This window comes from Leucoraja erinacea, chromosome 30 (genome assembly GCF_028641065.1).
Source record: "Leucoraja erinacea ecotype New England chromosome 30, Leri_hhj_1, whole genome shotgun sequence".
NCBI classification, from domain to species: Eukaryota; Metazoa; Chordata; class Chondrichthyes; order Rajiformes; family Rajidae; genus Leucoraja; species Leucoraja erinaceus.
This window is the reverse complement of record NC_073406.1, coordinates 17,763,182-17,775,527: the sequence shown is the minus strand read 5'-3', so window position 1 is coordinate 17,775,527 and position 12,346 is coordinate 17,763,182. Positions and strand designations below refer to the sequence as shown.

General features: G+C 46.0%; 1 protein-coding gene across 5 annotated transcripts in view; it reads left to right on the top strand.

The window, feature by feature from the left end:
* The window catches only part of agrn (agrin), a 451,665-nt gene that overhangs the window by 356,445 nt on the left and 82,874 nt on the right, over positions 1 to 12,346 (top strand). For all 5 annotated transcript variants that reach the window (XM_055659585.1, XM_055659586.1, XM_055659588.1 and 2 more), the window contains 2 exons: positions 1,001 to 1,146; positions 5,480 to 5,585. In XM_055659585.1, coding sequence (XP_055515560.1) covers positions 1,001 to 1,146; positions 5,480 to 5,585 — 252 coding nt within the window. The remainder of the gene's footprint in view (positions 1 to 1,000; positions 1,147 to 5,479; positions 5,586 to 12,346) is intronic.

The window sequence follows — 12,346 nt, the reverse complement described above, 5'->3', positions numbered from 1 at the left end:
TACATGCCCTGGTGAGCCCGCACCTGGAGTATTGTGTGCTGTTTTGGTCTCCTAATTTGAGGAAGGACATTATTGCTATTGAGGGAGTGCAGCATAGGTTCACCAGGTTAATTCCCGTGATCGTGGGACTGACATATGATGAAAGAATGGGTCGACTGGACTTCACTGGAATCTAGAAGGATGAGAGGGAATCTTATAGAAACATATAAAATTATTCACGGATTGAACAAGCTCGATGCAGGAAAAATGTTCCCGATATTGGGGGAGTCCAGAACCAGGGGTCACAGTTTAAGAATAAGGGGTAGGCCATGTAGGACTGAGATGAGGAAAAATGTTTTCACCCAAAAAGTTGTGAATCTGTGAAATTCACTACCACAGATAGACAGTGGAGGCCAATTCATTGGATGTTTTCAAGAGAGAGATTTAGCTCTTAGAATCAAGAGATATGGTGAAAAAGCAGGAACGGGGTACTGGTTTTGGATGATCAGCCATGATCATATTGAATGGCGGTGCTGGCACGAAGGGCCAAATGGCCTACTCCTCCACCTACTCTTTATATTTTTTAATGTAACATGGATAGGTAGCAATTTAGGTTCCATTCCGAAACATAGTCTATCCATGTTCTCCAGGGATGTTGTCTAACCGGCTTAATTTTTAAGAGATGCAGTGCAGAAACAGGCCCTTCGGCCCTCCGAGTCTGCGCTGACCAGCGATTCCCTATAAACAAGTTCTATCCTACACGCTAGGGGCATAAGCCAAGTAAACAACAAACCTGCACGTCTTTGGAATGTGAGAGGAAACCAGAGCACCAGGAGGAAACCCACGCAGTCACAAATTCTGAATGGACAGCACCCGTAGTCAGCAACAAAATAGGTCTCTGTGACCCCACCATTGGGCCGCCCGCACCATTTTGTCTTTCCTTGGTAGACCAGCACCCGCAGTACCTTGTTTCTACTCTCCCATCCCAATCATGTTCCTGTTTTTCTCCTTCTTCCGGCAGAATGTGGCTCCGGAGGATCCGGCTCCGGCGACAATAACGAGTGCGAGCAGGAGAAATGCCGGAAGTACGGAGGGATGTGGGACGAGGACTCGGAAGACGGCCCGTGTGATTGTGGATTGTCCTGCCAAGGTGTCCCTTGGTCTCCTGTGAGTAATCGCCCTCACATTCCCTGTCACTGCCACAGGCGTCTCTGCAAATTAAGACAAAACCTTGCGCGAAAGTAATTATTTTACCCATGCACTTTGTAAAAACAAATACAGTGTGATGATTGATGAGCATTCACCTCGGTGTTCCTGTACTTATAAATTACAGCCAATGCCTTTCAGATAATCCTTCAAGCTACGTTAGTAAAGAAATCGAAGGTTTTTAATATGTCATTTCCATTCTCATATCTTTTGGATTTGGCCAGCTTTGTGGAATTACATCTCTTCCCTGCAAAGAGAGGATTAAACGAAGGTAAAATGTACGTTCTTGGTTGAGGGATGTTAAAGCTCTTCACACTGAGCGAGCAGAAGAGCTGGTGATAATTCATGCCCAGTTCCATCACCCTATAATCTTCTTAACAAGTCTGCAGTAGAATTTAAAGAGAAACTTTTCTTGGACAGAAGGCTGGAGAGAATGTCAAACCTGCTCCCATTGGAGTGGTTGAAATGGAAAGTATGAAAAAGAAGAAGGGTCTCGAGCCTTTTGGTGCCTGACAGGGTGGCGCAGTGGTAGAGTTGCTGCCTTATAGTGCCAGAGACCAGGGTTCGCTCCTCCCTACGGGTGCTGTCGGTACGCAATCTGTACCTTCTCCCTGTGACCGCGTGGGTTTTCTTCGGGTGCTCCGGTTTCCTAACAGACACCAAAGACATGCAGGTTAATTGGCTTCAGTAAAATTATCCCTAATGTGTAGGATCGTGTTAGTGTACGGCGATAGCTTTGTGAGAGGGCGCAGCTTTAAGTTGAGAGTTAAGTTCAGTTTCAAGGAGATGTGTGGGGCAAGTGTTTTACATAAGAGGTTGGTGGGTGCCTGGAACACGCTGCCAGATGGGGTGATGGAAGCAGATATGATAGTGGTGTTTAAGAGACTTTTAGATATGTATGTGACTATGCAGGGTGATGGATCATATGCAGGCAGATGAGATTAGTTTACCTTGGCGTTATGTTCAGCACGGGCATTGTGGGCCGAAGGGCCTGTCCTTGTGCTGCATTGTGTTCTTGTTCTATGACATCTGACCACGATAAATCAGAGAGTGACCCCTCAGTCAGAACAAGATTCCCGACCCGGAACATTGTCTGTCCCATTTCCCTCCACAGATGCTGCCTGACCCACTGAGTTCCTCCAGCAGTTAGTTTTTTGCTCATAAATCCAGCATCTGTGTCAGCATGGACATTGTGGGCCAAAGGGCCAGTGCCAGTGCTGCACTGCTCTATGTTCTGTGTTCAAGGGATGTATCGAGCTGGAGACTGCTTTCTTTCTGTGCAGTAACTCTGTTGCTGCTCACCCTATTTTTGGACTGCAGAGATGGGAGATATTAATGAGTAATGGCAGCAATGATGTTCCTGTTATTTAAATTAACTTCTGCTGATCTTTATTCCCTCTCAATAAGCCTTCAGTTTATTACTAGCTCATTTTTAGCATCATGTAGAGCGTTGGTGCACTGGCCAGTTGTGCGGGACTCCCTTGTATTGATTCCACTTGCATTCAGAGCCATTATTAAGCATCCCCTGGGCGGGTGAGATTCAGCAGTAACGCCCACACCTCAGCCCAACAAGTTTGCCCAATCCTGAATTTGAATTTAATTTTAGTTCAGAGATACTGCCTGGGAACAGGCCCTTCAGCCCAATGGTTCCACGCTGACCATCGATCACCCATTCAGACCAGTTCTATCTCATCCCACTTTCTCATCCACTCCCTTCACCATAGGGGCAATATTATTTTTTTACAAATGATAATTAATCAACAACTTGCACGTCTTTTAGAGAAGCGAGGAAACTGGGGCACCCAGAGGAAACCCACACGGTCACAGGGAGAAAGTGCAAACTCCACACAGACTCCACACCGATGGTCAGGAATAAACCCGGGTCTCTGGCGCTGTGAGGCAGCAGTCCTAACAGCTGTGCCCCCTGTACCGTTTATGCATTAGTTTAATTTTAGTTTTGGAAATACAGCATGGAAACAGACCCATCGATCACCCATTCACACAAGTTCAAGGTTATCGCACTATCTCATCCACTCCCTGCACACTTGGGCCAATTCACAAAGGACAATTCACCTACACACCCGCACATCTTCGGGATGTGAGTGGAAGCCCACAGTCACGGGGAGAACATGGAAACTCCAAACAGACAGCACCGACGGTCAGGATCAAACCTGGGTTTCTGTTGCTGTGAGGCAGCTGCCTAGTTTAGTTTAGTTTGGAGATACAGCATGGAAACAGGCCCTTTGGCCCAGCGTGTCCATGCTGACCAGCAATCCCCATACACTAGCCATGTCCTACGCACTAGGGACAATTTACAATCTTTACCGAAGCCATTTAGCCTACAAACCTGTTGGAGTGTGGGAGGAAACGGGAGCACCCGGAGAAAACCGGTCACAGGGAGAACGTACAAGCTCCACACAGACAGCACCCGTAGTCAGGATCAAACCTGGGTCTCTGGCGCTGTGAGGCAGCAACTCAATCGCTGCACCACAGTGCCACCCCTACCAGCTGCACCTCTCTGCCCCTTTGCACTCATGGTGCCGGGAGCATCGCAGAGCAGTAGGGCAGAGGCGATATATCCCTGATTTCCCCCTGTTGTGAAGGTGGGGCATTGCGATCGGGTACCCCGGCATCAGGCCATGTTTCTTCAAGCACCAATGCAATGTCACAGTGCCGTCTCTCTGATGTGTTTAACAAAAGCCGCATCTACCCATTGGCACTGTTCCCACAGTGGAATTAATTCCTACCTTCAAGAAGCAAAAGGCTGCATTTTTGGGCTTGGAAAGCAATTGCGTGAAACAGAGCTGTGGGTTCAAATGTCAATTGGTTTGGGCCTGGGATGTTTTTGCCCATTAAAAGTGCAATTACTTGAAATGATGGTCTATTCGATTGGAAATCTTAACCTTGAAAGGTTTAATGATAGTGTTGTCAATAGCAACCAGCGCTGCATCCATCTTTGTTTTCGCCAGTCACTGGGGCACAAACCAATTACGACAAGGATGGAAAACCTTTAATCTCTTGTGTTGATTATATGTGGTGTTAGTTCTACCTTGTTTTCTGCTTTCTTGCCACAAACTCTCTTGAAGACATGGAGCGAATGCAGAATCTGGATGAGTACAGCACGGAACAGGCCCTTCGGCCCACATTGTCAGTGCTGAACATGATGCCGAGTTAAACAAATCTCCTCTTGACCAGTTGAGCTGAGGAATGGTTCATTTGCCTTGCCTGTCCAAACTCTCCCCATAGCTCAGTCCCTCGAGTCCTGGCAAAATCCTCGTAAATCCTCTCCAGATGAACGGCATCTGTCCTACAGAAAGGTAACCAAAATTGAACACAATACTCCAAAAGTGGACTCACCAGTGTCTTGTACAACAAAATGTCCCAACTTCAATACCAAGTTCCTTGACCGATGAAAGCCAATGTACCAAAGGCTTTCTTTGCCATCGTATCTGCCTGTGACGCCACCTTCAGGTAACCAAGTACTTGTACTCCTAGATCCCTCTGCTCCACAACTCTCTCCAGGGCCTGACTGTAAACTGTGAAGGTCCTGCCCTCTTTCGACTTCCTAAAATGCAACACCTTACATTATCCCGAATAAAGCTCCATTTGCCATTCCTTGGCCCCACTCCCCAACTGAAGAAGATGCCACTGTAATCCCTGATAACTATCTTCACATTCTACCATACCACTTATTTCATCTGCAAACCTACTAATCATGCCTTGTACATTCTCATCGAAAAGAGCTGCGAGAGGAAGTAGTTGAGGCCGATACAATAACACATGTAAAATACATTTGGACAGGTACATAGGTAGGAACGATCCAGAGAGAAATGGGTCAAATGCAGGTAAACGGGACAAGCTTGGGTGAGCATCTTGGTTGGTATGGACCGGCTGGGCTGACGAGCCTGTTATCGTGCTCTATGAGTCTGTGATTCCTTACTGGTAATTTCATCAGCAAACCAAGAGAACTGTTAGAGGTCAAAGACTAGGTTGCTTGTTCTTTAGGTTTTAAGACATTGTGCAGACATGAAGCTTCAAAATAATGTTTTTTTTTAAATAGACTTCTGCACAAAATTGGAGGGGGTGTTTAATAGCCTGGGATAGTGTTTAACATTCTGCAAAACAACAAACGTCCTTTCATTCCTTTATTCCAGGATTTTTTCTGCTTAAGGGTCTGTTTCAAAATCCACTGGGAGTGTCTGATATCATGATTACCCGGTTACCTCTGCTCAACTGTATAATTCTCCTTTCTGGAAGTTTTTCTCCTTTTGATTGCCTGTCTTTCTCTGGCTAGGTCTGTGGGTCTGATGGGGTAACCTACGACAATGAATGTGCATTGAAGCTGACACGATGCAAGATTAAAAAGGACCTTCATGTTATCCTGCTCAGCCCCTGCAAGGGTGAGTGTCCCGTCAGTGCTCGAGTTCACACACACGCAAATGCACACTCGCACTCACGATCGCACATTCACACACATGCACGTGCACATGCACATGCACACACAGGCACAGACATACAATCACACGTACATCACACACACATAGCTACACGCACATAACCACACACACAGATATGTATACGCACACACTCCAGAACATATCACACACACATGCACACACACACACACATACACACACACACACACACACACACACACACACACACACACACACACACACACACACACACACACACACACACACACACACACACACGCGCACACACACACATGCACATACACACACACACACACACACACACACACACACACACACACAAACATACTAACATACAAACACGCACACACAGCATACTAACATACAAACACACACACACACACAACTATATACTCGTACATACTCACACTCTTACCAATCCACCATAATCTAATTAACACTCACCCTCACCAAATGGAGAAGGCATGGAATTCAACCGTGATAGCATTCTGGTGAAATCCTCTCGAATCTCCATCTCCTGTTTTCTTTTGCCATACAGGGACAATTGATAAATCATCTTTAACATGCTGATGATCTTCAGGGACTTATTCCCAGTCATTAGCTGTCGGGTAAAGCTCTTAATACATGCACCATGGCCATCTGTTACCACCGAGTCACAATCTGCTTCTTACTTCCATTCGCACCATCCCTGACAACATCCCCCGGTAGCTGATCCCCGATCTTCTAACCGGGCATATTTGTCCCTCCTCTTGCAAATATCTTGTCACCAGAGTAATTTTGTGGAACTGATATCAGGTTAAGTTAACAGTCTTTAGTATCGTTGCCCAGTGGAATGAAAAAAAATGCCAACCGAACCCTACTATGGTGTATTACCGCAAGCACCATGTATGGAAATGTAGATATTCCATCATGCAGACCCAGGGCACTGCAGATGCTTGTTTGCACAAAAAAATACACAAAGTGCTGGAGTAACTCTGCAGGTCAGGCAGCATCTCTGGAAGAAATAGATAGGTGACTTTTCGGAATAGGAGTGTGTAAGAAGGAACTGCAGATGCTGGTTTAAACCGAAGATAGACACAAAAAGTAACTCAGCGGGACAGGCAGCATCTCTGGAGAGAAGGAATGGGTGACGTTTCGGGCCGAGACGCTTCTTCTAACTGGATATGCGTCTGGACCCGAAATGTCGCCCATTCCTGCTCTCCAGAGATGCTGCCTGTCCCGCTAGGTTACTCCAGCTTTTTGTGTCTATCTTCGTTTCAGATTAGGACCCTTCTTCAGAATTCTGTCCTGAAACATCACCTGTCCATGTCCTCCAGAGATGCTGCCTGACCCATTGAGTTACTCAAGCACTTTGTGTATTTTCTGTGCAAAAACTAGCATCTGCTGATACTTATGTCCTTGTTCCTTTTTGTTCCATCATGCTATGTGCTGCTCCTTCGTGACGACATTGTCACCAGAACCTCGATTGTAATGAAGCTTTGATGATTGCTGATGCTGGAGCCAGAGGGAGGAACTGTGTTAAAATCCTGTGGCCATTTCCCCTTTCTCGGTTATGGTCATTCCAACATTTGATTAATTGATTGAAAGATAAAGCTTGGAACCAGGCTCTTTGCCCCCATCAAGCCCATCTATCGCTCGTTCATACTAGTTAGTTCTATGTTATCCAACTTTCACCCCCACTTCCCACATACGGGGGGCCATTTACAGAGGCCAATTCACCTACAGCCCCGCAGGTCTTTGGGATGTGGGAAAAAATTGGAATGCCCGGAGGGAAACCACGTGAAAATGCAAACTCCATACAGTCAGCACCTGAAGTCAGGATCGAACCTTCTGTCTCTGGTACTGTAAGGCAGCAACTCTACCAGTTGCACCACTTTATCGCTCTTGATCAAGCCTTGAGCTTCAGGGGCCCAGATGTTTGTAGACTCCCCCACTCCCCAACAAATTGCTTCACCTCGCCTTCTTAAAGATGCTCGTTAAAAACTACACGTTGAACATCTCCTATCTTGTTCAGTAATGCATGGACCATTTTAAAGGCTCTCTGTAAGTGTAAATTGATGCTGTGGATCATGTGATGCTTTTAGTTCATCACGCACATTATGCCACACGGTGAAGATAACCCTCGTCTTCTTAACAAAACAAATCATATGGAGAAACAATTGCTTCATTTATTGCCGCTAAAAGATTTGGCGTTGGAGGGGAGATGCTGATGGTGACACCCTCTTTAAACAAATCAATGGTGTGAATAAATTAGCAAAATGCCATTTGTGAAAGGGAATACAAAAAAGATCAGGTGCAAAGTGAATTGTATCATCAAATGTCAGAGCCTCAGACTCCTCAGCTGTGTTTCTGCCATCTGTTGAATCGTGCACAGTTGCCGCACAGAAGGAGGCTATTCGGCCCATTGGGTTTATCCTAGCTCTCTGCCAGAGCAAAGCACTAGTTCCAATCAATGCCCCAACCATTTCTCTGCAACCCTACATATTCTTCCACACCCTATGTTGTCCAATTCCATCTGAAAGGTCGCATGAAACCCGCCTCCTTCACAGATATTTGAAAGGAATTTCGGGGACAACTTTTTCACTCAGAGGTCAGGGTAGAACCCGGGTATCTGGCGCTGTGATGATGCCTTAAGCTGCATGGGGCCCTGAAGTTTGGAGAAACCATGTATGGAATGAGCTAGCAGAGAAACCCATAGAAATGGATTAAAATTACGACTTTAATGGATATTTGGGCAGACATGTGGATAGGAAGGGTTTAGCGGGCTATGGTTCAAATGCAGGCAGATGGGGCTGGCCCAGTATACCAACATGGTTGGCATGGACATGGTGGATTGAAAGGCCTGTTCTTGTGTGGTACAGCTCTATTACTCTACCTACAAACAGCGCTTTCTTGATTCAACCAAGCTTCGTGTATATAAAGATTTTCCTCAAGTAATCTCGACCACTTCATCTTCTTACTGTGCCTCTAGTCCCTGGCTCCTCCACTCCTCCACCTACAGGAACAGCCACCCATTGTTCACTCTGACCAAAACATCCCCCCCCCCCAATCATTGTCCCCTCAGCCTTCTCTTCGCCATCGGAAACAGTCCCACTCTCGCCAATTTATTCCTGTAACTAGGGAGCCGCTTCTCAGTAGCCATTCTCATAAATCATGTCTGGATCTTCTCCAAATCCTCCTATAATGAAGCAACCAGAACCGAACACAATACCCCAGCTGAGGCTTGAGCGGTGCTTTGTAAAGGTTCAGTCTAACATCCCTGCTTTCATACTGTTGCTCATTGATGAAGCCCAGAAATATGTACACCTTGTTAAATGCTTGAGCGAAGTGCCCTGCCATTTTTAATAACTTGTGCACCTGTACCCCAAGTACTTCTTCTCGTGCACCCCTCTTAAAGCAACATTCTTTATGGCACCGTCTCATAATTTCTCTGCATTTAACTTCACCTGCCTTAGGTCCTCCCCCCCCACTAGCCTGGTAATAACTTGTTGCAGAAGTAGTACCGCCATAGTTTAGTTTAGTTTAGTTTAGAGATACTGCGCAGAAACAGGCCATTTGGCCCATCGTGTCCGCGCCAACCAGTGGTCACACTAACATTAACACTATCCTACACACACTAGGGGCAATTTTCCAATTTTTACCAGAGCCAATTAACCGACAAACGTGGACGTCTTTAGAATCTGGGTGGAAACGGGAACAAACCCACACAGTCACAGGGAAAATGTAATACTCCGTACAGACAGCACCCGTAGTCAGGATCGATCTGGTGTTTCTGGCGTGTAATACTCCGTACAGCTGTACCAGTAAACCCATTAGTCAGGATCGATCTAGGAGTAAACGGTTTCAATGGCGCTGTAATGCAGCTCACTCTATTTACGCTGAGGGAATTGTAGGCAATATCACCATGGATGCCCCAGTGTTAGGTGTTGAAAACCTGCAAGGTGACCCTGGGTGAGTGGGCCATGCAGTTTTTTAATATATCCTGGCAAAAACGGGTGCAACGGTGGCCTTGTACCACATGGTCCGTCATTAAGGTTGTACACTTCAGTAAAAAACAATGGCTTTCCTCACAGGATCTCTCAGCATCTAAAGTTGTTATCTTGGTGAGACCACATGGAGGTGCAGTTTTGCCCATGATTATTGCCATAGAATGAAGGTTCATGAATTCCTGTATGAATACTTTATTGTCACATGTGATGTCAGGTATGCAAAGAGTTGCCACATAAAGGGCACCGGCAAAATGACAAAGTATCCCCACGTCAGGTCCTCCTTTATTATCTCCACCACCCCCCCCCTTGGTACCTGGCATTGCATTCTTCAGCTCCCACGTGGCCCATCCTCGAATGCCAGCCTTATACCAGCCTTCTGCTGGATCATTCACTGCTCTATTCACTGCTCCCTCATTTTGAATCCAGCCATTCAGTGAAGCAGTTGACAACCATTTCTCAGTGCTGCACGTAATTATGATCCAGCTTGCCATAAAAATGAACCATTTAATTAAATTGCTTACAGATTAGGAAGTTAAGGTTAAACTTACAGGTCTAAAGCAGGAAGAAACAAGATGTGTCCCATCAATGTCTCCCTGTGATATTAATATATACTGACAGGAGGAAAATCAGTATTGGGGAAGGCCAGCCACCATAGTGGGCGGCACGGGAGCACAGCGGTAGAGTTGCTGCCTCACGGCACCAGAGACCCGATTTTGAACCTGACCTCAGGTGCTAGCTTACGGAGTTTGTACATTCTCCCTGTGACCATGTGGGTTTTCTCCAGGTGCTCCAGTTCCCTCCCACGTCTCAAAGACGTACAGGTTTGTAGGTTGTGTGTAGGAAGGAACTGCAGATGCTGGTTTAAATCAAAGATAGACACAAAATGCTGGAGTCACTCAGCGGGACAGGGCAGCATCTCTGGGATGGGTGACGTTTTGGATCCAGACCCTTCTTCAGACTCGCGTTTCAGGTCGAGACCCTTCTTCAGATCTTTAGTCTCAAGAAGGGTCTCGACCCGAAACATCACCCATTCCTTCTCTCCAGACATGCTGCCTGTTCCGCTGAGTTACTCCAGCATTTTGTGTCTATCTAGGTTTGTAGGTTAATTGGCTTCTGTAAATTGTCCATAGTGTGTAGAATGCGAAAGTGGAATAACATAGAACTAGTGTGAATGGGTGATCGATGGTACGCATGGAATCGGTGGGCCGAAGGGCCTGTTTCCACCTTGTATCATTAAACTAAACTAAACCGATTAGACTTTAGATGGTTTTTAAAAATGTATTTATCTTCAGGAGATAAACTTCACTGGCAAAGCCAGCGTTCACTATTTTCCACAATACTATGGGCCTAGATCATTGGTAGAATTGTGTCCGGAAATGAACTGCAGATGTTGATTTACACTGAAGATAGACACAAACTGCTGGTGTAACTCAGCAGAACAGGCAGCATCTCTGGATAGAAGGAATGGGTGACGTTTAGGGTCGAGATGCCTCTTCCAGACTGAAGAAGGGGTCTCGACCCAAAACGTCACCCATCTCTTCTCTCCAGAGATTCGGTCTGTCCCGCTGAGTTACTCCAGCAGTATGTGTCTATCATTGGTACATTTGCTGGTTTGACCATGAAGTGGTCTGCCAATGTCGTTAGTGATACTTGGCACCAAGACACTGAATGGAAACCACAGCTTGTTTGATGCTTGCCAGCGTTTCCTCAATTTGATTTCAATCAGTCAGCAGCAGCTGGTTTGGGATGTGATTCGAAAACCAGATGCGGTGTGGGCTGGAAATGACTGGGATTATCCGAGCCCCTTCAAAAGTTGTTTAACAAGCTATGAAACAAGATATAATTAAATAAAACCACATGACTAAACCAAAGCACATAATACAGAAACATGTACAAAACTCTCAGTCAGCCCTGAAATTAATTCTGCCAGGAAATAGGTTAAGCTAACAAGGGAGAAGGTTTCTTTACAGAATGTACCTTATCAATGCAGTACTGGGCATTAATTGTAGGCTGTGTTGAAAAGAACTGCAGATGCTGGTTTAAACCAAAGATAGACACAAGAAGCTGGAGTAACTCAGCGGGACAGGCAGCACCTCTGGAGAGAAGGAATGGCCGGCTGCCTGGGACATATTTGCCATGGTAGATAGTCTCTTGTACAAGTCAATTCAGACTGAGAACTGAGTCTGTTTAAAGAGTTAAGGCGCCACAACAACTTTTACCAATAAATGCTTGGTGATTTCTCCAGAAAGGTGCAGTGAATGGAGAATATTCATTTAGTTTTGTCTGAAGATGGGTCCCAACCTGAATCCTCACCCATCCTCTTTCTCTAGAGGTGCTGCCTGAACCGTGAGGTTACTCCAGCACTTTGTGTCTATCTTCGGTATAGACCAGCGTCTGCAGTTCCTTTCCACACTTTCATTGAGTTTTAGTTTAGTTTGTGGCGCTCCTCCTCCCGTTCCTCTCTGTCTCACTAAGCCTTCTCACCCTCTTCCATTCCACTTCCTCCCACTCGCCCTCGTACGCCTCTTCCTCCCTCTTCCATTCCTCTAGCTCCCACCCTCTCCATCCCGGACTATTTCCTTCTCCGCAATGGTTCCCATTTCCCTACCCCTAGCACCAAGCCCATTCAAGAACTTAGCACAAATCTGATTTCTCATGGTGGAGATGTCTAAGACAAGAGGGAATAGGTATAATGTGAGACGTAGAAGATGTCGA